The sequence below is a fragment of the Anguilla anguilla genome, chromosome 13 (assembly GCF_013347855.1).
Source record: "Anguilla anguilla isolate fAngAng1 chromosome 13, fAngAng1.pri, whole genome shotgun sequence".
Classification (NCBI taxonomy): domain Eukaryota; kingdom Metazoa; phylum Chordata; class Actinopteri; order Anguilliformes; family Anguillidae; genus Anguilla; species Anguilla anguilla.
The window spans coordinates 22,836,403-22,862,259 of record NC_049213.1 but is presented as its reverse complement, the minus strand read 5'-3'; the positions used below and the strand labels follow the sequence as shown (position 1 = coordinate 22,862,259).

The following is a 25,857-nucleotide window of genomic DNA, read 5'->3' as shown; positions in this document are numbered from 1 at the left end:
TGTGTAGTCTGCACAGATACAATTGTGTATCTTGTGATGGCACTAATGTATATGTGAGTGACTACTGGATGCAGATATCCTGACTTCTATGTGTGTTAGCACCTTTGACTTCCACTGCACACCCTGCAGTGGAAGTCAAAGTGGTAGGCCAGTTTGAAGTGAATGCAAATTCTTGTAGAGTATGTACAACAATGGCAATATACAATAGCACAAAATGTGTGTAATGGAATGGCCATACGTGAATAGCGTGCAGGAGACGTTGTTGAGTCTCCTCGAATCATTACACTTTTCCCAAGGATACAAAAAACCCCAAGTCATTAAAGAAAGACACAATTGCAAAATCAAGGATCCTGATTGCAAGCCTATCAATCCAGGGTGACCTTTGTAGTACAGCTGGCTGCTGACTCAAAGGTAACTTGCATTACCTACTGTTCACTTTTGAATGGTGTTCCAAGATCTTCATTCAGCGCCCACTATACCACACCATCAATGACATTAAGTTGTCTCATGACATTGGCTTTCCAACACCACCAAATGTGATAAACTGTATATAGAAAACTGAAGGTTTTCATAATGGTGATCCAGGGCAGTATTGGGGCAATCTCTTTATCAAACCTCGCTGACTTACTGTCTGTTTTCCTTTGGGGGTATGATAAGGGGCACGCTTCTGTATGCTGCCCTACAATACACTTACAAGGCCTCTCCAGAAAAAAACAGAATCTTAAACAAAGGTTTATTTCACCATTCTTAACAGTTATACCAAATATACAACACTGACAGTACAGCTTTTTCAACATATCTTAACATTGTTCACAGAACCAATTGCATTAGGAAGAAAATGACTTTAGTACAAAGGAAAAACAAAATCTGTATTTTATTTAACTGTAGGCTACTATAAACCAATGTGAAGCCCCTGTAAAACATTTGCCAATTCAATCCTGAAAAGTTCAAAGAATGCAGTTTACCACTGTGCAATATCCATAAGATTTAATAATAAATGACAGCCAAGCCATTCTACCACAATCAGTGTAATTATATAATTTCTCACGTTGGAGTGGCTTTAAGAAATGCCAATAACCCCCTCCCTTATCTAAAATCACAGCAGCAAGTAGGCTATAAGTTTCGCCTACTTACTGTCAGAAAATCCGTGGAACGTTTATAGATAATCCAAATACAAGTGGGAAAGAACTTCTCAGGAGTCGTTTCCAGCTAAAGCACTGTGCTCAATGAAGACACGCACCCCAGTCTGGGATCTAATCCTGACCATTCCAGTGCTGGCTGTGGCTGGTGCACTGATGCATAACTGGCCAAGGAACTGCCCAGGGTGGGAGGGCTTTGATTGACTGGGTATTCTCTGCCTCATCACATAACAGCCATATCGAGAATTGTGAATTAGGAAAAAACTAAATCTAAAATTTTAAATCTTATTAGAAGAAAAAAAACTTACTGGTTTCCTTTTTGAAAAATTTATTTCAGTATTTCTCAAATAGCCACCAAGATTTTGTGCTGTGCAGTTGGCACAACTGACAAAAGTTTATGAAGACAAAATTTGTGAATGTATATTTAGTCAAACATTGTGTTTCAAACTGTCTAACTCTACAATTCACACATTAGAATAAAAAAACCCTAACAAGGGGCCTCTAACAAATCCAAGTCTTCAAACCAAACCCTTTAGCACCCAGCAGCTTTTCACAATAAAAGTAAATTCTCTGAGCATCTAGGCAAAATAAACTTCAAAGGCAATTAAGACAATTCAAGCAATTTACATTGGCAACATTCATTCTGTTATTTCGTATGAAGTTATGTCAAGAGGAGTGAAAATTAACTGAAATTCAAGCACCAGGAGAGATGCAAAAGGGCACATTTTCAGGAGCACACATTACTCTTTTTCTTTTTTCTTTCATCTCTGCCAAATTCCATCTGAGAAAAAAATATAGATACCCAACACATTACTCACAATGTTGTTAATCACTTTGGTAAGAACATGTCAGAAGACAGCGTGTTAATGCATGTGAATGAAGAGCTGTAACAGGTTTAAACACGCACTTCAATTAATTTAATAAAAACTGAGTTTTAAATCTAAGAGCACTAGTACCAGACAATACGTCCAGAAAATTTTATAGTTGAAATGGACTCGCACTCCAACTATCCAACTAAAAACCCTCCCACCCCCTGACAAACACACACAGACACATGCACACACACACAGAATTATCCCGTTGTTTACATGTAATAGATCCAAGAACAAACCGGGATACATTACCCCAATTTGCTTCAAATCTAGAAGGACATACCCATGAGGAGGAAGAAAAATATTTACTTCCCCCACAGGGCAGCAACAATTTATCCATCTACTCTTGGTGTAAATAAATTAACTTTCTGTACAAAATAAGCTTTGCCCCACACACACACAAAAAAAAATTAATAAAAAATCAATGTGCCGACATTAAGCATAAAAGGTTTCATTCATTTGTTATGGAAATGCATTTGCAGAAAACTTAAAATACAAAGGGGACAAAATGCACAGCCGTGTATATCCAGAATGTATTCTACCCATCTCCGTCCTCAATGAAAATCTATTTCCAATGCAGAAAGGCAAATCCATTTCAACATGGGGGGAAAAAACACTGCAGGAAATTGAACCCAATCAGAAATCTTGGTTAGAATTCAACCAAGTAGGAAAGGAAATGTCGCATTTGCCTTACAAAAATCTATGGATACTGCATAGTAATATGACATGGCTTTGCTATTAGATTGTTTTCTTTTTTTATTTAAAAAAAAAAAAAAAAATTAATGGCAATAAACCGGGAATTTAATCTTACAAAATCTGCACCATACCCAAGTATACCTAATGAAAAGTAGCATATCCAAACAGCATCTTGTGAAAATACCACTGTCTTAATTTTCTACGTCTGGGAACATGTTTGTTCACTCAAAATGATAACGGCAATATGACACTCGCATTCCCAGAATATAATCCAAAAATGATAGCGTTAGGGCTCAGCTATGCCTTCATTTAAAAGTTAATCAATCAAATGTCATTTCAAATATCAACTGGGAGCTTCTTTGAAATGGCTGCAGTTCATACTGGATAAGCAAGGAGCGGCTGAATCTGAATCACAGGAGACAAATTAACTTGCAAGATCTTCTGGGCTTTCCGTCTGACTTCCTCATCAGTGATAGAGTCATCCACCTTGATAACCTCCAATCTCAAGTTATTCTCATTCAGTTTAGAGTCTTCTTGGCCTTTCGTGACCCAGACTGACCTGGACATATCCAGATCTGTTTGGCAGTTCAGCACCCTGACTGCATCCTTGTCCCTCCAGTCAAGCTTGTCACTTGCAACACCAACTTGGCCTATATTCACTGGAACCATTTTGTAGTTTCCACTTTCTTTCAAAAGTCTGCCATTCGGACACACAACTGGAGCAGAGTCTCCAATGAGCGCCACGTCCACTTTGACAGGACAGGAAACAGGTCTCATGTTCTCGGAAACAACTGCTTTTGGCGTTTTACCAGCAGTTTCCAAGGGCGGAAGTGGTATCCCTGACAACGTTACTGGGCGGTGAGAATTTGGTATGGTTATCCCTTGAGGCCCCATATCAGATCGTATCTGCAGTCTTGCAGTGTGGCCCCCTGAGGTACCAGTTATGTTTGCCAATTTCAAGCATGGTTGCATCTGGACAGGTCTAACAGTGTAGAGTGGAGGTTTAGCAAGCACAGTCCGCCTGAGAGACTCATGTGAGAGATTAGTCAACATTATCTTAGGCTGATTCTTTACAATCATCTTAGCTGCTGCACTCAAGAGCGTGTAGTCGATTTCCTTCTTCTTGCAAAGGGCTTTTCTTCCTCTTCTCTTGGTAGCTTTCTGAACCTTAGAAACTTTGTTGCCAATGTCCAGTGGTTTATTTGTCTTCTCTACTGGTTTGGGTTCTGTTGTGCAAGATTTATAACCATACACATCTTTGCTTTTGAGCACAATGGGCTTGTGACCCTCATCTTTGAGTCCCTGTAGAAAGGACACAAGCTGCATCTCAGTATCGGACAGGTCCTTTGACATAGGACTGAAAACCCTCAGTGCCTCCACCAGAGCAGTTTGCCCAGCCGAGGCAATTCTGGACCACGAGTGAACTGCCTTTTGAGGAACCTCCTCTTCACAATTCATGGCATAAGCCAACAGCTGAACTACATAAGCCTTGAAAGATGTGCCCTGTAAAAACAACATTAATTGGGGTTAGTTTGGACAGCTCATACAACTGGGCAACCTATACCAAATATAAACATCAAGTCAGGGAATTATTCATATTTTCATTCAATAGTATCAAAAAATGCTTTTGCATGCAGTTACTTTCCCAAATCTAAAATCTTATTGCTGCTGATGCCTTCTACAGTATTGCCTTGAGTGCAAATGACCAAACCTGTAAAATCCATTGCTATGAGATTCACAAGAGATTGTGTAGGTTTAGGATTCTTGCCTTGCATTTTGGTATACAAGTTGATCACACAAATTCTTCCCAGAAGGACCCAAGTGAGAGGTATGAGTGAGATGGGGGTGCAGTTTCATACCTCAGATATACTTAACAGGTGTTCCCCAGGGTTCAGTCCTTGGCCCTCTCCTCTATCTAGAAAAAGTCTCTTAATTCTGTCATCTCCTCCCATGGCCTCTCTCATCATTACTCAACTGGTGACGTTGCAGCTCTTTTTCTCCTTCCTTCTCCTCCCCCACCCCCCCCAATCTGATACATTTGCCTATTCACACATCACTGCTTGCCTACAAATCTCAAGCTGGATGTCAAATCATCAACTTAAGGTAAACCTGGCTAAAACCTAAATACTACTCTACTTTGCAACTCAACCCTCCACTCTGCTGGACCTATTCTTCCCCTTGAATGGCACCACTGTGTCACACCTCATCTGCCACTAATCTCGGCCGGGCACTCCACAACAATCTCTCTGCGAATCGCAGGGCAGTTTGAGCATGCAAATTCTCCACATCAACAACTTCCCCCAGACTCAGCCATATCACTCCCATTCCGATCTGCCTCCGCTGGCTACCTTCAGCTTACAACAAATTCAGAACCTTGGTTTTTTTTCTCCTCCTTCCCTTGGACTTCCTTTTGGATAATGGTATAGGTATAACTGCCTAAGAGAGTCAGGCTAATTGTACTTTCTTTGGTAATTACTGATTATAAATGGGCCTCTGTGCAATTGAGGCGATACCACATTTCTGTATTCTTGAGAGCAAGATTGATGTTCCCCACTACTGTTTGTTGCTCTGGATAAGAGTGTCTGCCAAATTGTAACATAATGTAATGAGAGGTATTTGTTAATACCTATCACTCATAGGATGGCCAGTGAGATTCTTGCACAAAGTTGCAGACTGCAGTTAGATAGCACCAGCTTTGTTGTAGGGTTGGTGCTCGCTAACTGCAATCTGCAATCAGCTAGTCGTCATACCATGCTAACATTAGCTAGACGATTTACAGAAATAAAATGAGCAGGGAAATACACAGGACCTGCATGACTGTCTTTATGGACCTTTTCCACCGTCTTACCATACAGCAACGTACCGTGAAACAAAGATAACGGGATCTGGATGCGTTTCCATTGCCAGCAGAAGCGTACCATGTAGTATAGTTCTGGGAACCAAATTTATCTCACAGAGATACACCAAACAGTAACAGAAACGCATTTCAGGAATTGCAGAGGTTCCCGATAGTGCAAGGCACAGATGGTTCAGTGTTTCACCATGGGTCGAGAATGTATTTGTGGCGGTCGACTCCATGTACGCGTTCGGGGGGGGGGGGGTTTGCACTGTTTATGAAAATGTATTGTAACTATGAAGAGGTTATTACATTTTGTTCACATTTTGTGTTTGGGCACTAGCCTATATATTTCGTGTTAGGGCAATTTAATTTATTTTTACTTTGGCTGTGTCTCCAGATGAAAATGAAATCCGTACGGCACTTTTCGCATCAGGCATCAGAGAGAATGAACATAAAGCAAAAGGAACCAAAACTATAACAATTTTTGCAGTAATGGTCTCCGTTATAGACAAACCTTTATCCTATTAGAATGATTGGGAGGCTAATATAATCAGACAAACATAAGAAAAGGGCTTTAAAGTCATTGATACCAGATATCCAAAATGCCCTAATTTATAAACACAATGATTTTCATCAATTTCAATTAAAGTAGACCTAATTGTTAACTAACTGTTACTATAACAATAATGGTATTGCACCACAGATAGATTTCCATAACATTACCGTTATCTTTTTAAAGAAGAATTTTTCTATGCTCATCTCTGTCAAAAATGAAAAGTTAATGTTTTCATTAGCTATCCAGGCTAATGTTAGCTGGGTGAACGCTGATGCTAGCTAAATGCTAGCTAACTTTAATCCAAATATTATTGAAAATTTTGCAGTCTTGGTTAGGCCAGAGGACATGTTCTTTTGAAGAAACAATGCATAACAGCTAATTTTTTTTACCAATTTTCAAAAATGAGAATCGGCTGTACTCTGACATTTAAAAAAAAAAAAAAAACACAACAACTACAAAAGAACAGTGTGTTGCTTACAGAAATAAGGAACTAAATACCAAAAAAACTTCTTGGGTAGGAGGAAATCTACTTGGGCGGGCCACCAAAATAAATTTGTTGTATGGGAAACTCTGTGGTTCCCGAACTGTTTTTCACATTGGAAAAGCACCATTTCTGGAGTAAAGAGAAAAGCATGCCTACAGTGCTGTGAAGAAGTATTTGCCCCCTTCCGGATTTCCTATATTATTTGTCACACTGAATGGTTTCAGATTTTTAGACAAAATGTAATATTAGGCCAAGGGAAACGGTAAACACAAAACACATTTTTAGAACTCCAGTCCCTATCAGGGCTCTACGCTAAAAATTTAGGAGCACACTAATGTGTCCCAATTAGTATATGTGCTCCTAAATTATTTTTCCAGTTGGCACACACAAATTTTCAGAAGCAAATGCTCCTAAAACAGGAGCACTGTAGAGCCCTGCCTATCTGCCTACCAATATCTAACTGAAATCTGGCTAGTCTTCGAAGAATACTGGGTACTTGGGGAACTTTGAATGTTGAACTTTGGACAGTTAGCCGAAAGTCTGAAATAAAAAGTCGGAATAGCGTACCCCCAACGTTAGTGTTAAATCTCCACCCAGAGTACCTTCAAAAGCAATAAAGGAAAAATAACAGCAAAATAACATACTTGTGTCCTGATGGAATGATCTGCAGTGGAGCTGGGAACACACTAGCTAATCAGAGCACTATACGGCGAGCAGAAGGCAAAACAAGTTGAGGTCGAGAACGAGCGAATGGTCAAACACAAAATCCAATCAGCAAACAAAGCAGGGGAGCTAGGCGAGAATCGCAATCGAATAAGAGAACGAATGGTCAGAAACACAAAATCACGGTGCAAACAAACTAGAAGGGTTAAGGAAAGAATTGGAGTCGAAAGGAACAAGTCTGTGGTCATACACAAGATCTAATCCGTAAACAAACCAGAAGGGCTAGACGGTAATCTGAATCAAGCAATCACTACACAAAACACACCAAGCATGAATTCAAAAGACCTAGTCTCCACTGGTAAGTGGCAAATGGCGGCTTTTCCAAGCCGAGTAACCGGAGATGGAAACGGCCAATCAGATGACAAACTGGAAAGACAAAACACAAACACACGAGACAAATATAAACACAAACTTATGACCAGGGTCATAACACACCCATATCACCCATGTGAAAAGTAATTGCCCCTTTAAACTTAACTGGCTGCACCAACTTTAGTATCAATAAGTATCAATGTGTGGCTTTTGCCTGATGTGTGCTCTTGTTGCTTTTGAAATAGCTATTTTTTAAAAAACTGCAGTAAAAACTGAAAAGACACAGTTAACACATGTCCAGTTTGCTCGCTTCAAAATTCCTCTTATGTCTAGCCATGCTTTCGAAATGAACACACAACTTTCTACTTTTTATATTAGTCATGTAAAGGTTATACTGGCAATTTCGATTTCTTTTGATTTCTCCACCCAAATGTACCTTCAATTAATTTAGACACCAAAGTAGCTAGATATCTATTACTGATTATGTAACTTCATTCTGTGGCTAGTAGGGCTGTCAGCATTGCCCAAAAAATGACATTTGAATTTTCCTTCTAAAAAAACACATAAGTTTGTATATATTTGAATATGTACTACAATTTCAAATGTTGAATTACAACATATTAACCTTTAGACTTGGAGCAGGCTTGGAACACAAACATTCCTTAATCCTGATGAAGTACAATTGCACGTACGTCGCTTCGGTTTCCAACTCCTTACTTAACAGCCATTTTGAAACTGTGAATATGTATGGATAGCAATAAATACTGATAGGAACCACCCTCTTTCATATTAACCTCAAACACAAAAGGTGAAACACTACTACAACGTGACTCAAGTAAAGACAAGTTCCATTAATCTCTAAGGGTGGTCGATACATATACCCTTAGCGGCTAATTGGGATGCTGGGTGACTTCTGACATACTTGCCCACAGAAAAAAAATGAGTACTGGAAAAAAAAAAAAGCAGCCATCACAATAGCGTTAGTTAAAAGCAGTTTTTTTACACAGGAGGACAGAAAACTTCCAAACTTGGGTTCTTGTCCCTGTTTTTTGTACAGCCCGCCACACAACATTCCAGAATTTTTGTCTTGATAATCCAATGACTGCTAATAACTATACAGAGTGCAACAGATTGTTTCCCCCATCGTGGAAGTAGCCTTTGTGTGACTCACCAGCCCTTTTCAGATAAGATTGGATGCCCCAAGGTTAATTACTTTTAACTGTATCTAACGTTTGCAAGAACATTTCTTGAGTTGGATTGTTAGGCTTACTTTCTCGTGTTACAGCTCTATTCTTAGCAATCTACTTTTGCCTTTCCCTTTCCCGTTGGGTCTGCTGTTTGACCGGGAGATTAGCTCGCTAATGTTAGTGTATGTTGTATTGTTAAAGGTCTAATACTTGCCTTTAAGTACTTAGCTATACTTTCAAATGTGTTTTGCCACATGAATGGTCTAATTATTTTGAATTGTATCTAACATTGCGAAGGAAATTTCAAAGTTGCATAGGTTTGTTAGGCTATTTTCCCCTGTTGCCAGGCTGCCCTTAAGTTATCTGCTTTATTGTGAGCCATCTACTTTTGCAAGTAATTTAACAATTAAACCTGCAGTGATTGTAGAACAAGGACTTCAATATCCCAATAAAAGGAGCGTCAATGACAAAATGAAAATAAATAAAAATTGTCAGCCTAGTTTCTACGTTTCTTTCTGCAACGCCCACTTCCGGTTAAAACCACGCCCATTTCAGTTTTATCAGACTAGACTACAAATACAAATAATTATTTTCTTTGTTGGCTCAATGTTATGGAGAGACATTAATGACAATTCCGAACCTCTGTGTAAGAATTCCGTATCTCCTTAAAAAATGGTGTGCTTGTAAGAAGGAACCGCATACTTGTGATTTAATCTCGTGAATTCAACTTGTATACTCAATAATAGGCGAGTAAGCAGTTTCGGACACGTCTTTCAATGGCAATTTTAATTTGTCAGATGTCGAAAAAGGAATGTAAAGCGTTCTCTGATTGGCTCAGTGAGACCACAACTGGTAAATTAGCAAATCAATGAAATTATTTGTTCGTTAATTGTTTACCTCTCTCTCCATGAAGCTACTGGCGTAAAATAATAAATTATGTGTTTTGATGCTGTTGATTGACTGTTTTCGCATAAATTGGCTAGTCTAATCGGCAGTCAACATGGACAAGCTAGCATAGCTAGACTAGATCGCAGGCCATTCAGTCTGTGTAAACCAGTCTAACGACGTAACGACATAGACTAGTCTAGCCATTTCCAGCTACGTTACCACAACCCCACACAATTACTGTTGACTAACGTTAAACATCAAAACAACTTTACGGTTGCCAACTAGCATAATTGGAATTAACAACCTAATCTAGTGACAGCTGGTAAATTCTACAACGATGCAGTTTAGTCTATCTATTAGCTATCGTCAAAATTTAGTATCATAAATAGCTAACCTTAGCTATATACCTCATCTGACTTGTAACAAGCTAGAGCTAACTAAATTGTTACATGCCAGAGGAGGCATGCAGCTAACTAACTTAAGGTAACGCCTGTCGAGCCATTTAGTCGACTTAAAATCATCTATTTTTCATAGACTAATCGAGACGCCTAATCTAACCGACACTGGTAAACGTAGCCAGGCAGCGACATTAATAACATCTTGAAATATCAACTACCATCGTTAAAAAATAATAATAAACATTCAACCATTAACTTTTTAGCTATGTATGACATCAAACCATATAGGCTCTAGTTGGCTAACTAACAAGCAAAAGTGTCTGGAAAGCTTTCTGTCTGGGTAAATGATCGGACATGAAGGTATAGGAAGAAAGCCGTTTGCCACGAAAACCCCCATAACATGGGGAATTACACTTTATTTGACTTGGGATTAAACTAGACCGAAAACGATAACTGTTTAACAAACACGCGCATATTTTGAAAATGTAGTCTAGATAATAAATACACGGAGATAAGTTAGCAGCTTGCTAGCTAACGAAACGTATTCTCTCACTGTGCTCTTGTTCTGGCGGAAAAGCAGAGGCTTTCCGGTGATGTTTTGTTGCTCCATTTGCAATTAAGTTCACGTTTTATTAATAAAACAATTGACAGACAGCGGAAATACATTAAGAAAGCAGGGCAACAGAACTGGATCAAAAGACGACTCATTCTCACCGCTTTATCCTAGCCTCCGTCTCCAAGCGTTAGCTTGCACCAATTGGTCCAGTATGTTCAGTAGCTAGCTAAAGAGAAATCAAATTAAAATGGCTGCCGAGTCACAGCGGGGAAATTCTACAGATAACACACAGAGGAAAGAGGCGGACATCCATTGCATTGAAAAAATCACGGAGGCGGGACATTTGGGGGAAGCCACGCCCATAAGTTGGTTAGTAGGCGTTTTGTCACCGTGAGGGTGGTAACCAATTGGACGGGGCGGAGCCAAATTTTCGTGTTTTAAGGAGGATTGGGCGTTTCCAAGAACTTAACCATGCTGTGATTTTTTTCCAGTCGTGAGTGTATGCGTTATTTGAAGAGTTTATTGGAATAAACTCCCAGTAGGTGGGTAATGGCACTAAGATGGACAGAAATGACAACTGGTTAACAACAGAATCTGGGAGGGGCCTGCCTGGGTGGGGCTGTGCATCGATAAGTAGAAGGAGGAGCAATGCATCAATAACTTCTTGTAGCCTATGATCACCATTTAAAAATATTACGAATGTACGATTTATCCAAATAGACAAATTTGTTTATTACAAACAAGTACACTGGAAAATGTGCTTGTTTCAGCAATCTGTTTAACGCAAACTCAGTTTGTCTTGCCTGCACCAGTAACTGCCATCTGACCAGTTTGAGTGGAGCACACAGTCAAAATTAAGCAACGTGCCACCATCTGTAATATAAAAATAGATGCATACCATATCAACTGAACAAAGGAGGTGCTGCTTCCTTCATTACGGACAGCAAGCTATTGTGGTCACACTGTTGCTCCAGTAATAACAATGGCTTTCCTTTATACTAAGCTTATTTGAATTTTAGTAATCCCATAACACTGTAATTACTAAGTGGTCTGTTTTCACTATAGTGATTACATTCTTCGTAAATATGTTAACACCAGAAGAGTGGTTATTTATAATGAGATTTTTCAGTGAGATTTTGCAGCACTAAAAAATAGTCCACATTAGACAACAGCAGTGGCCATGGTTTTCCATGGTATTTATGAGAAATGTCATAAAATCATTGACTTCTAGAATATGCATATTAAATTTAACACAGATGGGTAATGGGCCACGAAATGTGGTACTGTTAACATTATACAGAAGTGGTATGAGTAGAATAATGCTTCCACAGAATAGTGGGTCAATCATGCCATATTAATGACTTATTCACAAAAGTATAGGACTCGGAAGTTGTGTTGTCATTCCCTTCATGTTTGTTAGCATTTTTGAGACTTCTGGATCAAAAAAATAGATGGCCTAGGGGGAAAAGTTAGTTGTAGTTGTAATTTTTCTAATTCCTTTAAAATAATGTTAAAAAAGGCTATTGATTACGTCTATTGTCACAGTAAATGCGGTTGGTTATTTATACCCCAGCATATTTAAAACGTTGGTTAATTACACCCCAGTATATTTCTGCATTCTCAGCTTCTTCTTTTAAGCTTCATTCCACACAGACCTTTCTACAGTTAACTAGATTTAGCTTACAGTTAACTAGCTTTAGCTAACTACTTAGCTTGCAATGCTATAATAACTTCTATTTGTTCCTGTCAACACTAAATAGCACTAGCTCACCTAGCTAGATAGCCTTTTTTGCAGGAAAATATTATAATTGACAAACCAGTAATTTTACATACATAAGCACAACTGAATGTTCAACTGTGCAAGCAAAGCGTCAACATTAGAAAAATATAACTACACGATATTAATTGAATTTAATGTGCATTTATCATCTCGCAACCTAACTTGGGTAGCTATCAATCTAATGTTAGCTATCAAAATCACAACTGCTGGGTCCCTAGCTAACACTTGTAAGGTCAGATAACCGCTAGCTGTGACGTACATAACATGTACGTGCAGCAGTGTTAGAATTCAGTGGATCCAGTGTCATTTTAGAGAGAAATATATGTGGATAAAAACCCCCAAGTTTTAAATACCATTGTAAATCACAGACTGTGACAGTGATGATTGTGTGAAACTCCATTCATTTTCTCCATAGATAAATTCTCCTTTGATCTGGAAATCCATTTATATATATATATAAATCCAATATATATACATTTTTCATTCAGATGGATGGGACTTCAACTTTATTGATCAACCATGGTCAAATAAATGCACGAAAATGTGTTTGAAGGAATAGAGCTGGGGAAATTGTTAGATTTTGTCACTATTGGGATGTAGGGCCTATTGTGAGATACACTACATGGCCAAAATTATGACACCTGACATCAAATTATGACACCAAAATCTTATGCAAAACTATGGGTAATAATATGGCATTGGTCCACCCTTTGCTGCTATACCAACCTCCACTCTTCTGAGATGGCTTTATACTAGATTTTGGAGCGTTGCTGCTGGGATTTGCTTCCATTCATCCAGAAGAGCATTGGTGAGGTTGGGCACTGATTGGGCGAATGTAATGACAAGGTGGCATGCAGCCATAGCCTCTTTAATTGTCATGTCACAGAAATAATGTTTACAGGAGGGATAGTAGTCCATCAGTCTTCTGTCTTTCGTGCAAGTCTACAAAATGTCCGATGATGCTCCACTGTGTTCTCATTGGCACGCTCACTCATGTGGTGCACTCGCGTATTCCTGATGGTGAACCCTTGCTTAGTGATAAACTCCACCAGGTGCACCCTCAAAAGCACTTCTTGGTGGTAGTCACAAGGTCCAAAGGTGAAGGAGACCTGAAAGTCCCCGGTGTACATCATGTGCTTGTTCCACTTGGTGAAGTTCTTGGAGATGCCCTCAAGTAAAGCGTGCACCTTGGTGGTGATGGTGAGCTGAGTGATGATGACGGCCACAGGGTTGGAGTACTTGGAGAGCTTTCTGGTGCTGGACAGCTCCACAACCTGCTCAAAGGCGTCTACTGGGTAGAGTGGCTTTGTGTCATTCAAGCACTGGATGAGGGGCTCAATCTGGTAGAAGTCTGCCTCCTTGCGCAGGAGGTCAGTCTCTTTGAAATCATACGGTAGGGTCAGCTCTGAAGTTCGTAGGAAATTCAGTATGTAACGGAACAACGGGCCATCACGGTCAATGAAATAGTTGCCTTGGGCATCACGAGCTGACGGGAAATCACCACGGAACATGGCACCCAGCATAGAATCTGGGTAGCGCTGCAGGGTGGACAATGAAGTGGTGTACAAGTGGCCACCCACATTCAGAGTGACTGGATCAGTCATCTACAGTAGAGGGAGGAGAACACAAAAGAGCTTAATAGAGAGAGGCAAGGCATGTGCCTCAGTCTGTAGAGTGGCCAACTGTCAAGCTATATAGTAAATACTCTGCACATGCAGGGGGTCCAGGGTTCGTTTCCCACCATAGCACCTGAGCTATCATCCCTTCTCAATTACCCTCTCTGGTTCCTATCTGTTCTCGTTTAAAAATTTTAAAAAGTCACACAAACCTAAGTCAAATGTAAAGATGCAAGATACAAAAGAGTACGCGAGATAACACTACGTGGTTATACGGTTATACTTAGCCATTCCAGGGCTCTACACTAATCTTTTTTTTCCAAGGAGCAGACATGGAGGAGCACATAAATGCATCCAAATTAGTAGATGTGCTCATTAATTATTTTTCTAGTTAGCACACCTTTTAAGGGGCAAATAGCTTACAATGCTCTACAGTGGGAGCACTGTAGATTCCTGCAATCAGTACAGGAGAAAATTGTGGCAAGAGGAGCTTTTCAAAGGTTAAAACTTGCTGTCAGTCATGCTAACGGCAATCGAGCTAGTGCATGCCAGTAACATTAAACAACCACATTTGGGCTTTGACAGTGCTTCTGTCATGTCTTTGTACCTTAAGACGGTGCTTTTGGCCCTTGTCATGACATTGGTCCTCATCAGGCCAGCCAGGGCAAAGTGGCACAATCAAGGACAGGATTATGTAGATTGTTATCAAAAATACATTAGAGGGAATCTTTCAATAGGACTATAAGATTAACACCAAGGAGGCATTTTATGGACAGAATTAAGAGTGACAATGGTACCTCTAATAATCTTGCAGTCTCAATGTAAAATTTGATTTGGCTGCACTGTGCAAATGTGGCTATTGATCCTGTGGAGGGTGTCTTTTTGGCTGGACCACAACAGTGGGGCCAGCCCTACAAATGTAAATGTCCTGACCTGAGTGACCTGAGTGATGAAGTTACACCATTGGTCGACTGAGTTATGAAGTTACACCATTGGTCAGCCAGTCCAGCCAGATACTAGGTTTTGACCTGGTCTTGTTCAACTGGGTCTGGTGTATATAATCTTGATTACTGGTACAAGTGTCATTTCAGCTGGGATGAAATTAAGTTCTTGTAAGACCCATTGGACTCAGTTTTATTTATTTTAAGGATGCACGTATGTATAAAAGATGGACTTCATAACTTGACCCATTATGATAAGTATACATTGAACAAACCTGCATCTGAATGTACTTCATAATTTCTCTTTAACAACCTAAAAATAATAGTGAGCACAAATGAGACTTAAATGACACAGGTGTTTTAAACAAAAATGTAAAAATAAGGTAATTTTCATGAGGTATTTTAATGGACATAACCTTAGAATAATTACAGATATTCCCTCAAAGACAGTACTGCACCTGATCTGGGGGGCATGCCATTTCCTTGGGTGCATGTGCTGGTCTGTGTCTTACCTAATTTGCAGACGTTGTAGCAGTGATTAGGTAGTTTTACCATGGAATCTGAGTATTCGCAATTCCCACATTAGGGGGAAATGGTAAAATAAAATTGTTATATGTTGATAAACATATGCTGCATCGTGGTTTTCAAATGTGAGTTCATATGGCACTGTAAGTACTTATGGTATGCAACTAATGTACTTGTCACTGACCATATATCCACAGTCTCCATTATCCATTTGCACCACTCTTTGGTCTCCTAATAAGAGTTGGAGAAGGTCAGGCTGACAATTTTGTTGGCCACTCCCTTACACCTTCCAATCACCTGTGCCAAGGAAAAATGCCTGTTATAGTTCAGTGAGTGTAGTATTAATGTAAGAATATTATTAATGTAACAGTATTGATAATCATGTTATGATAAATACATCGCTGTTAACAGCGCATGCAATTACTAATGAATATACTAATACACATTATGCTTAATATTAAAAACGCATGAAATATTGTACGCAAGCATTGTTCCTACCAAATTCTACCCAAACGCAGCTGGCTAAATATTTTAGCTTGACGCCTCACTTGGATTACATCAGTTTTCAAGCAGTAGTCAGAGATGCGATACAGTGTATTGTTTTTGAGACCACATGCACGTGCAAACTCCGCTTCAAAAATAGAATCTGCAGCTTTCGATTCAACTGCGGTAGTGAGCAGGTGTGAGCCTGCACATCCGCCAAGTTTGTTGCCCAAGTTTATAACTCGCAGATTATACTATGCAAAATGGAGACCGAAAGTTAGCCAAGCAGTATTATCAAACCTAGCCAGGAATCAATGAGACATCTAGCCAGCGAGGTAGTACTACTTATCACAGACATATTTGCTAATTATAGCTACAGAAGTTAACATACCTGACCAGCTATTTGCACGATTCGTTTAGCTAACTCAAATCGAATCTATTTATTTTTGTATAGCGATTTTTACAGAGAACTGTCACATACGCTTTACAGAGAGCAAAGGGCTACAAACATTACCTGGCGAATATAATCACGGAACACTTAAACTCTTTAGTTAGGTAGTTGGCTAACATTACCAGAGGTTGAAAGCAAATAAACTGGCTTATCACTACTGATAGCTACAGAGGTATACTAATTAAGCCAAAATGCTGCAAGTCAAAAATGCAACTAAAAGTGGCTATCTAGCAAACGTCAGCATGCCAAGTAAACGATGTAACAACAGCTGTTAAAAAGCAGGTTAACCAGCTGGAGGAGTAGCTAATGTTTTCTATTAATCTATGATACTGCTAGTAGTGATGGTAGTCTTTTGTTATCTAGCGAGCTGGCCAACCGTTTAAGGATACACTAAACAAGGTTTTTAACCTGTTCTTCTGTGTCCTTACCTGTTATATCTGCCCTGTTTAAAAAAAAGAATAAAACAAGCTGATGTTTCGCTAGCTAGAAAACTACTCTATTCTCATTCGCTAGTGTTGCAGAGTGTGAAACCAGAGTGATTTCCGGTATATACAAGGACGGAAAGTTTCACAATAAGAGCTAGAACGTACGCTTTCCCACAAGCAATTTTTTGTAGTATTGAACGCAAAAAAGGTTTAGAAACATATAATCCTGCAAAATAACATAATTTGGTTAGTAAACATTTGGAAGTTTTCATGAATAAAGTTAATCCCTAGGTCTACCATATTTGAATTTAGCCTATAAATAGCCTGTACAAATCTTGCTCTCCGGAAAAAGCAAATGATTCTAACTCAGTTAAAGTTGGGTGGAAATCAGATGAGTTTTGGGCAATCCTTTTGCCACAAGGAATTGTGGCTGGGGTTTAGCCTCTGCACATCCACCCCGATTTGCATATTTGGGATATTATATATTTCTCTTCTGTGAAAGGATTCTAACTCAGTAAGAGTAGACTGAAACGGGTTCCTTAGATTGAGAATGTTAATATATAAATCGATAAATAAAATACTTCATGCAATTATAGCACACACAAGCAACATTCACGAGACATGCTAGGCACACATTTTTACAGTATTTCTTTAATCGCTGTGCAGCTATGTTTACATCCTTTTCTGTAGCTCCATCCAATTTGTACATCAGCAGTCATACTTAACTGATGACTAAAAGTGCTTTTCATCACATCCATGTTCATAGTGTAAACTCAGGCTGGTCAGATGATAATCCCTCATGCAAGAGTGGCCTGAAACCCTGTTCTGTGTACCTGATGGACTGGTGCAAAGGAGGAGACAACTAACTAAACCTCGGGTCAGGTTTTTTTTAAACCAAACTTGACACACGGAAAAAAGGGTACATCAAGTGGACAATAACCAAATTTGGCACCAATTGGCCACATGGAGGTGCTAAGAGTCAACTTAAAATGCAAAACACTCCTCTATCTGCTGTCCCACTTCGTCTAGAATAAGGGTGCCCAGTCATATTCAAAAAAATTTGGTCCAATCACACATGGTAGTACTCCTGAGTTTTGTCCTCCTTACAATATATATGTGCACTCTCTCCCATCTTGACCCTCTTCTCAGTACTGGCCAAACAACCAGGAAGTGTGCAGGTACAAATGGCCTCGAGTATGGCACCAATCGATCCTACTCCTTTCAGAGATTTGTGTAATGGGTGCACCAAAGACTCATAAACTAATTGGCTTAATTGTGGCTGTGTGCTCAGTGTGAAGTAATCACTCCTTGCCGCTTTTTTTAGATTTACGATTGTGAAGAAACCATAAAATCAGTGGTAGTGTAGCCTATAGACAAATATATCATCGAGATGGGGTGGGGAAAAAGCTTTTTATATCTCCTTGGAAGCACTTCTTGGCCCCCTCAGCTCATTCGCATTTTTTGCTTTTGTAAACAGTTCATATATGAATTTCCCATAAACCTGCAAATATAACCCGATTAAAAGTGTAATGTGTTATTGGTCACAGGATCAGCCAAACATCTGTCCATGGTGTCAGTTTCCCATTGGACAGTTTTAAAACAATCAGTGGAAAAATGAAAATCTATGTAGTTTCTGTAAATAGCTTCATGGATTTCAGCACTAGCAGCAGAAATGACAAGAAATAAGTACAGGCGGTTTACTTTAACCCTATGAGGGCAACTGGAATTCCAGTGTTGGTGGGACAGAGGGGGCTCAGTATGTGGTTGCGTTCTCTAAAGCTGAGTACAACTGTGTGACATAGCCATCTTGAGACAAGATTCAATTTTAGGTGTCAACAAAATTTCATATCTTTTTTGGGAAAATGATTTAAATAAAATTAGACACATTTACAAAGTGGAAGGACAGAAATAGGCCGTAAGTTTATTGAATGGTCATGGTCCCAGTGATCATCAATATTGAGACAATTTTTTTTCATTGAGCCAAAATGCAATATATTATGATAACACTGGGGGGAAGGGGGAGGTGGGCTTAAATTGATGTTTTCCTCCAAAATAAATTAATTTACTTCCACCAAACTGTACAATGTACAACTAACTGATTTGAGGACATCACTTATCAAAGCTCATATGGTCCAAAACATGGAAAAACCCAAAAGTAACAAAACAGGAAGAGATGGTAGTGTTAGGAGAAAGAAATAAAAATCTAACTCAGTGAAACTACCTGAATAAAAGTACCCCCTACAAAATAAAAAGGAACCATGCATATTGTATATATTATTTAATACGTAGGGAAGAGAAGTGCCACAAGGGGAGAGGACGAGTAAATTTGGAACTCAGTAACTGAACAAGTCTCATTAGACATTCAGAGTCTTTTTCACTGAAAATATGATGTCCTTAACCTGAGGTATACTGTTGTCTTCCAAGATCTTTGCATAAGGCATAGGGATATCTGCACCAGTCACTCGGACAGCAGGAGCATCCAAATAGTTGAAAGCTGGACCTACAAAGAGAGAGGTGAGATGTTTCCAATAAACATGAAAGCATAGTATAGTGTAATCTGTTCCATGTATATTTTTTAATGAAATTCAACCTTCGTTAGGATTACACTTCACACACTTGAAACAGAACATTCCAAAAATCAGTACACAATGCAAGCTGTAGGGATACTTAGGTTCAAATAGCACTAGCAGAACTGTGCTGAATTTTCATGTGAATACTCTCATATGCATTGGTTGGACCCCAGAGGCAAAGGATCACCAACTTGTTATTCCAGTATAGTATATGCACACCCACACACACACACACCCCCACACCCTGGATAATGATGAGCAAAGAAGACTATTTAAAAATAGACAGAATAAACATATTACATGCTAAAAGAAAATGGGAAATGACATTCCCTAATGCCAATACAATTTCTCAGAGAAAGTTATTTTTCTTAAGTCATTTATTTTCCCCCAAAGTGTGAATCATTGTGGATGGTGCTATATATGCATAACTCAACTAACGACCAGTCACCAGGAAGAAAACAACAATTTACCTTCCATGATCCTCGCACAGATCTCAGCTCCAACTCCAAACTGAGGCCATCCTCCCTCAACAGTTATCAGGTGGTTGGTTTTCATCACACTGGCCTCTACGGTCTCCACATCCAAAGGTCTAATGGTGCGCAGGTTTATTACCTGCACACATGGTCATCAAAATTGTAAATAAGAGCAAGAATTCATACGCGAATAAATATGTGAATATGTAAAAAAAAGTTATTGAATGACCACCCCCCACCCCCAAACGACCAACCCAAAATGCGAAAGGTTTTTTTCTCAAAAATGACAACAAACAATGACAGCAGTTACCTCACATTCAATGCCCTCTTTTGCCAAGACAGCAGCTGCATCAAGACAGAAACTCACGTATCGGGAATGTGACACAAGTGTGATGTGAGTGCCTGTAAAAAGAGGGGAAGGACCCACATGACCTTCCAACTCAGATTAGCCATCGAAGGCACCCCCCACCCCACCCCACCCACCCCACCCCACCCAAAAAAAAAGGTAACAGCATACAAGATGTGAGGTTTCCATTTGATTTGCTTTCTCGTGTCTTTGGGTCCACTGGCATTAGCAATTTAATTTGGCCCATCACATTTAGTTGTTCCCAATTTTTGGTTTTTACGAAATCTGGAAGGGTAACCGTCTGAAACTGCACAGCCGAACATTTTTTCCTATAGATTTTATCTGACAATGGGGTAACCAACAAAACCCAATAAACAGAAATAAATACAGCCAAACATCAACATTTGTAGATGCTCTGCTCCATATGCCTCAGTAAATACAGTATGTTACAACATTCAATGTCCAATTCCAAGGAGTGCAAAAGTAAGGCTGTCCATGGAACTTCTAACTTTTTTTATTTTTATTTTTTTTAAATAAAAAAAGCCCAAATTTTAAGCTCAACTTTGAAAGAAAGTTCACTATATGTATCAATGATCAACTGCATCATATGTCGATTTGACTAGTTTCCCATTAGCATTGTAGCAATAACATTTTTTGCACACCAAGTATAGTATTATTTAATGGAAAAAGGGTTAGCCATAGCCAATTTTACAATATCTCACTTCCTCATTCCATCATTCCAGGGAGGTGGTGCAAAGAGAGTAAGTGATTTGATCTTTTAGGGCTTATTTGTAGTGTTTATTTCAAACAAATTATGTTTTTGAACATTGCTAATCATAAAATACTGAACAACTTCCATTTGGCTGGTATATTTCATTTTGTATGATATCTGGTGTTTATTCCAACTACAAATCCATCTTCTCAGGAAAGCACTGCACTTAGATCCCTTTGAACTACACAATAAAGAGTATTTACATTGAGATGGCACTGCACTACAAAACAAAGCAGCTGTCTGATGCACACGCATTTGTGTTTCTGTGTGTGTATTTTTTACAAATACTAAAATAAAAATACAAATGTGTGTGCATCAACAGTTGCTTTGCATTGTAGTGTAGTCACATTAACACTAGGTCATAGGTCTACAATTTAATTTAAATCTACAATTTCATTTATAACCCTTTTCACACATTTTTTTTATATCATCAACATCACCCACCTTGCCGTTCAACTTTAGCCTTTCCAATGGGTATAGTAAAGTCTTTAGACTGCGATTCCTCTGACATTTCAAATGGAACACCATACATGAGCTCATTCTCCAAAAACACCACTGGAGAGAAGAGCAGAACACAGTTTAAAAAACACAACAGAAAGGCCATGAAATGTATCCAGTGTTCCTGGTATGTGAAAGAAAATTTGAATAACCACTCATATTGCATACATAACGATCACTTAGATGGCAATCTATGTTATCCAGAGCAACGTACTGAAGTCATTTTTATGCGTTTCATATGCCTTTAAAACTTATCCTGCAATTGTTTGTAGTCATCAAGGTGCGGATAACACAGATATAATTTCAGATGTAACCTAATGTAATAAAGAGCTTAGCCATGAGTTGCACTGTCAGGGCTGCTGGGTGGCTCATCCTGTAAAAGCACCGTTCTAGTGTGTTGATTTGCTCTATAATCTGGTACTTAATCCAAATTGCAGAAGCCTCAATTTGACACACTGTTGAAAATCCCCAACGTAACATCTGTTCATTTCTGCATGCCATGGCTTACCAGGATTATCATCTCTGATGGCTGACTTCAGTAGTCCCCTAGCATCTTCAGCGTTCCAAGGACTCACCACCTTGAGTCCGGGACAGTGTGCGTACCATGCTGCGAAGCACTGCGAGTGCTGGGCAGCGACTCCAGCAGAGGCACCATTGGGCCCACGGAACACGATTGGGACAGACTGGAAGCCAGCAGACATGTAGTATGTCTTGGCCGCAGAGTTGATGACCTGGTCAATGGCTTGCATGGAAAAGTTAAATGTCATGAACTCACAAATGGGCCTCAGGCCAGCCTGAAAGTAAAAAAAAGAAGAAAAGACTAATGAGAAATGCTTACTAATGGGCAGGAAAAAACTGTATTTTCTGTGTTTGAGCATTTCAGTTATTTCAGCCATAATCGGTATGACAATGTGACATTTTCCTTTTAGCAGAAAACAGCTATCATTTTTGCTGTTTCTTAATTACAGTGGTGTGCGCACAGTCTGAACTTTCAGGTTTAAATCACTTTCAGATATTTGAAGAAATCTTTGGTTAAGATATTAACTTACCATTGCAGCACCTACAGCAATACCTGCAAATCCCATCTGTAAAACAAATGCAAGGCAATGTACAAAACAAATTCCAAAGAAATAATCAGGGTCAGTGTATAGTCCTTCAGGGAAATATTTTCCTCACCTCCGTTATAGGAGTGTCAATGATACGGCTGTCTCCATATTTCTTCCAGAGTCCTCTGCTGACCTGAAAAATCAGTCAGCACTGATTATGCCATTCATCCTGCCCCCACCCCCACCCCCACCCCCACCCCCACCATAAGTTTCATAGGAGTAACAATGCCAGACCTGGCTAACATTCCCAGGCCAGCAAGTATATTTGCAGCATCACTAAAACACCAGTGCAAATGTATTATGCCAACAAGAACAAAAATATAAATCTTAAATACATACAAATTAAACCCATAACCACCACCCCCCCCCAAAAAAACTATAAACATACCATAAACTGAATTTGTACCCAATTTGTACCATTGTGCCCATTGCTGTACATTTGTTCCACCACTGCTCGATATTTGTAGTGATCTACGGTACTACCATGGTAATACCAGACTGCCATAGTCCACACTGGCATGGTCAGTATGTCATCTATCATAGGTTTCTACCCTGGAGCCTTTGGGCATGGAGGACTGAGAGTCCTCAGCTAAAAACTGTAAGCAAAGTTCCACTGGGATGGAAGTTCTCTAATCCATAGCTACATTGAAACAAGCAATGTGTATTGGATTAACTACATTTAAAATATATATATATATATATTTATATATGCATATATTACACCTTGTAGGCACCATCATATTGTGCCACCTCCTCTCCAAGAAGAAACACTCGTTCATCCCTTTCCAGCTCTTCGTCCATGGCTTGGTTCAGTGCATCTCGCACAGTCACCTGATTTTAGATATTAGAGAGAGACAGAAGGGTAGAAAGAAGGCAACATTCACACGTACCATTTTCACTTGAGATGCATGTGAAAAAATATCAACTGTATGATGATCATCATTACATTACATTTATTTAGCAGACGCTTTTATCCAAAGCGACGTACGAAAGTGCATTTCATGGTCACGGACAACTACAAAACACAGGTTCAATAAGATACGATACTCATTTCGTACAGCTATTTCTAGCCAAGAATACAGTTTAGTTCACACAGTGAGCACTATTCTGACCTAACTTTACCATTTACCATTTAGATCTTGCCACTGGTTTCTAGCTTGGCAATAAGATTTCACAGGAACAGTAATGTAACATAGATCTAGCGAGTTAACAAGCGAATACATTAAACGCCTGCACGTAAATTACAAAAGAAGATCAAGAGTTTGGAATTGCCTAGCTAAGGCAATTTTAAAAACATAAATCCAAACTGTCGATTTCCAAGTTATCTAACTAAATTCCTAGTCACTTATGTCACAAATCTTAGATCCCGAGCGACTTAGCTCAGTTACTGAAGCTAGCTAGCCTTAGCTATAATCACTGCAACCATAATTATTGAACTCTGCTAACGTTAGCTAGCCTAATTCCATATAACAGCCTCAAACAATAACTTGCGAATATACCGCACATAAAACTGTCACGTCTTTTCGACTAACGATACTCGGTTTACGGCTGTAGGTCAAGTTCAGTTCAACAACCGCTATCGTTTAGTAAGGGAATACGCGTTACCTGCGCAGAGGCCGACGGTGTCTTGTGAAACTGTCTTCGCAAAACCACTGAAGCAACATTCTAGGTGCAAGAAAACAGAATGACATGAGTGTTCCAAATAATTTAGAATATCAGATACTCGCTTATGCCATTTTATATAAATACTAGCTTTACATACCCTGCTCGTCTGCACCAAACGCCTAAACGATGCCATATTTGACCTGTCCTTTATATTGTGAAAGGCGAGTTAGACTATCATAGGTCTTCTGACAATGAGGGCGAAGGATGCTAAGAAGGTGGACGGAAATTTCAACAGAGAACCAATCACGACTAGAGTCATTGCTGACCGAGGAACTGGAAGAATTCAGGAAACCTTTCATCACCATAGATGTGTGTATATTACAGAGCGTTCCTTTGCATATAGGCTACTGTGGTGGGGTGTGTGTATGCAGCTGAGACAGTCTGAAGCTAAGTGTTCTCCAGTAAGGGTTAGCCTATTTTTTACAGTCTCTGGTTAGCCCTTAACCCCTGAAGAAAGTTAGTCTCTTCAGAGCAGGAAATCTCAAATTGACGAGGAAGGGCATTGGTTTAACTGGCAGGTAAACAACAATGTTAACAAAGGTTGCTATTAAAGGATGCTTTACATGCAATACTGTGAATTCGCCACACTATCATATGAAAAGTTTTTTTATTTATTTAAACAATGCAGGCAGTGCACTTTGTTTTTTTATGGTCCCATTTACCTGTGTCTGACTTAACCCAAACTAAATGTCCAAGTAAATTCCCCTTGAGAGGAAGTGCCCTCCAGCAACCAGTGCCATTTAATGACCAGGATGTTGACAATGATTTGTTTGATTTATTCTATTATTATTTGTTATGATTTGAATGATTTATTCTTGGAGTGTGTGTGTTTATTCTCTCAAAGTAGCCAATTTTTAAAAATGCCAGCAGTGTAAAAATGAAAACAGCCATTTTATGTATATGACAAACACCTTAAACCTGACATGAGCCAAACCAGGTGTAAAATTGATGAAAATAATACAAATTAATAAAAAAATTATTACACAGAATATTTATCATTATTTTAATAAAATAATCACAGATTTTGTTGCAAGTTACATGGATGTTTTTACATATATACATACAACAACAACCTCTGTAATAATAAGATTCTCATGGTTCTGTTTTTCTAATGGCAGTTAAAACTAATTCAGCCACAACATAAAAGGAAGGAACACATCACATGAAAATATTACAGAAATTGTATTTAGTATTGGTAACATTTAAACATCATTTATTCAGTTGGATAAAGGTTAAAATGAGATGCAAGCTATGAAAATATCTTGGTAAATCAACCCTTTCTTCATCACCAACAAAAACAATTTATACTCTTAAAAGAATTGTAAAAGTAGCACAAATGTGTATATATATATATATATATATATATATATATATATATATATATATATATATATATATATATATATAGCGCGAACAGCAAAATATAATTGTTTTGGATCAGAAAAGGTCTGAAATGTTCATGCTAAAGTGCAGAGATTTACCTTTAAAAATGTAAAAGACCTTTCTATACATGCCAGTTAATGGGTAATAAATGTTTGCAGCAGTCAGCAAACAAT

At 38.9% G+C, this 25,857-nt stretch overlaps 3 protein-coding genes across 10 annotated transcripts; all 3 read right to left on the bottom strand.

Moving 5' to 3' along the window:
- Positions 1 to 716: 716 nt before the first annotated feature.
- si:dkeyp-87e7.4 (uncharacterized protein LOC557283 homolog) lies at positions 717 to 10,970 on the bottom strand. 4 transcript variants are annotated; one of them, XM_035388881.1, is made up of 3 exons: positions 10,809 to 10,970; positions 7,595 to 7,675; positions 717 to 4,210 (listed from the first exon to the last, which is right to left on the bottom strand). In XM_035388881.1, exon 3 carries the CDS (start codon positions 4,163 to 4,165, stop codon positions 3,083 to 3,085), a length of 1,083 nt encoding a protein of 360 aa, XP_035244772.1. In that variant the 5' UTR covers positions 4,166 to 4,210; positions 7,595 to 7,675; positions 10,809 to 10,970; the 3' UTR covers positions 717 to 3,082. The 4 variants fall into 4 exon arrangements, with proteins under 4 accessions (XP_035244772.1, XP_035244771.1, XP_035244774.1 ...); XM_035388880.1 differs by lacking the exon at positions 7,595 to 7,675 and having other exon boundaries at positions 10,809 to 10,966; XM_035388883.1 differs by lacking the exons at positions 7,595 to 7,675; positions 10,809 to 10,970 and adding an exon at positions 5,571 to 7,586.
- Positions 10,971 to 11,821: 851 nt separating this feature from the next.
- kctd6a (potassium channel tetramerization domain containing 6a) lies at positions 11,822 to 16,994 on the bottom strand. 5 transcript variants are annotated; one of them, XM_035388884.1, is made up of 3 exons: positions 16,875 to 16,994; positions 15,697 to 15,809; positions 11,822 to 14,034 (listed from the first exon to the last, which is right to left on the bottom strand). In XM_035388884.1, exons 2-3 carry the CDS (start codon positions 15,721 to 15,723, stop codon positions 13,348 to 13,350), a joined length of 714 nt encoding a protein of 237 aa, XP_035244775.1. In that variant the 5' UTR covers positions 15,724 to 15,809; positions 16,875 to 16,994; the 3' UTR covers positions 11,822 to 13,347. The 5 variants fall into 5 exon arrangements, with proteins under 5 accessions (XP_035244775.1, XP_035244777.1, XP_035244779.1 ...); XM_035388886.1 differs by lacking the exons at positions 15,697 to 15,809; positions 16,875 to 16,994 and adding exons at positions 15,263 to 15,300; positions 15,446 to 15,690; XM_035388888.1 differs by lacking the exon at positions 15,697 to 15,809 and having other exon boundaries at positions 16,875 to 16,961.
- Positions 16,995 to 18,766: 1,772 nt separating this feature from the next.
- On the bottom strand, positions 18,767 to 24,545 carry pdhb (pyruvate dehydrogenase E1 subunit beta). Its single transcript, XM_035389512.1, has 10 exons — positions 24,399 to 24,545; positions 24,242 to 24,301; positions 23,360 to 23,467; positions 22,707 to 22,769; positions 22,580 to 22,615; positions 22,039 to 22,324; positions 21,477 to 21,587; positions 20,225 to 20,316; positions 19,912 to 20,053; positions 18,767 to 19,371 (listed from the first exon to the last, which is right to left on the bottom strand). Exons 1-10 carry the CDS (start codon positions 24,432 to 24,434, stop codon positions 19,226 to 19,228), a joined length of 1,080 nt encoding a protein of 359 aa, XP_035245403.1. The 5' UTR covers positions 24,435 to 24,545; the 3' UTR covers positions 18,767 to 19,225.
- Between the last annotated feature and the right edge of the window lie 1,312 nt (positions 24,546 to 25,857).

What these genes read in the sequence shown, in the direction of transcription:
- si:dkeyp-87e7.4 (XM_035388879.1), bottom strand. Translation starts at nt 4,674, where the DNA reads ATGATGAGAGAGGCCATGGGAGGAGATGACAGAATTAAGAGACTTTTT. An exon ending in ACCTGTTAAGTATATCTGAG is followed by an intron (nt 4,211 to 4,566) that starts GTATGAAACTGC and finishes TTGTTTTTACAG; the next exon opens with GGCACATCTTTCAAGGCTTA.
- kctd6a (XM_035388884.1), bottom strand. Translation starts at nt 15,723, where the DNA reads ATGGATAATGGAGACTGTGGATATATG. An exon ending in ATGGAGACTGTGGATATATG is followed by an intron (nt 14,035 to 15,696) that starts GTCAGTGACAAG and finishes CCTCTACTGTAG; the next exon opens with ATGACTGATCCAGTCACTCT.
- pdhb (XM_035389512.1), bottom strand. Translation starts at nt 24,434, where the DNA reads ATGGCATCGTTTAGGCGTTTGGTGCAGACGAGCAGG. An exon ending in AATATGATGGTGCCTACAAG is followed by an intron (nt 22,770 to 23,359) that starts GTGTAATATATG and finishes CTGATTTTTCAG; the next exon opens with GTCAGCAGAGGACTCTGGAA. An exon ending in CTGTGCGAGGATCATGGAAG is followed by an intron (nt 19,372 to 19,911) that starts GTAAATTGTTGT and finishes CTCTCTTTGTAG; the next exon opens with GTCCAGCTTTCAACTATTTG.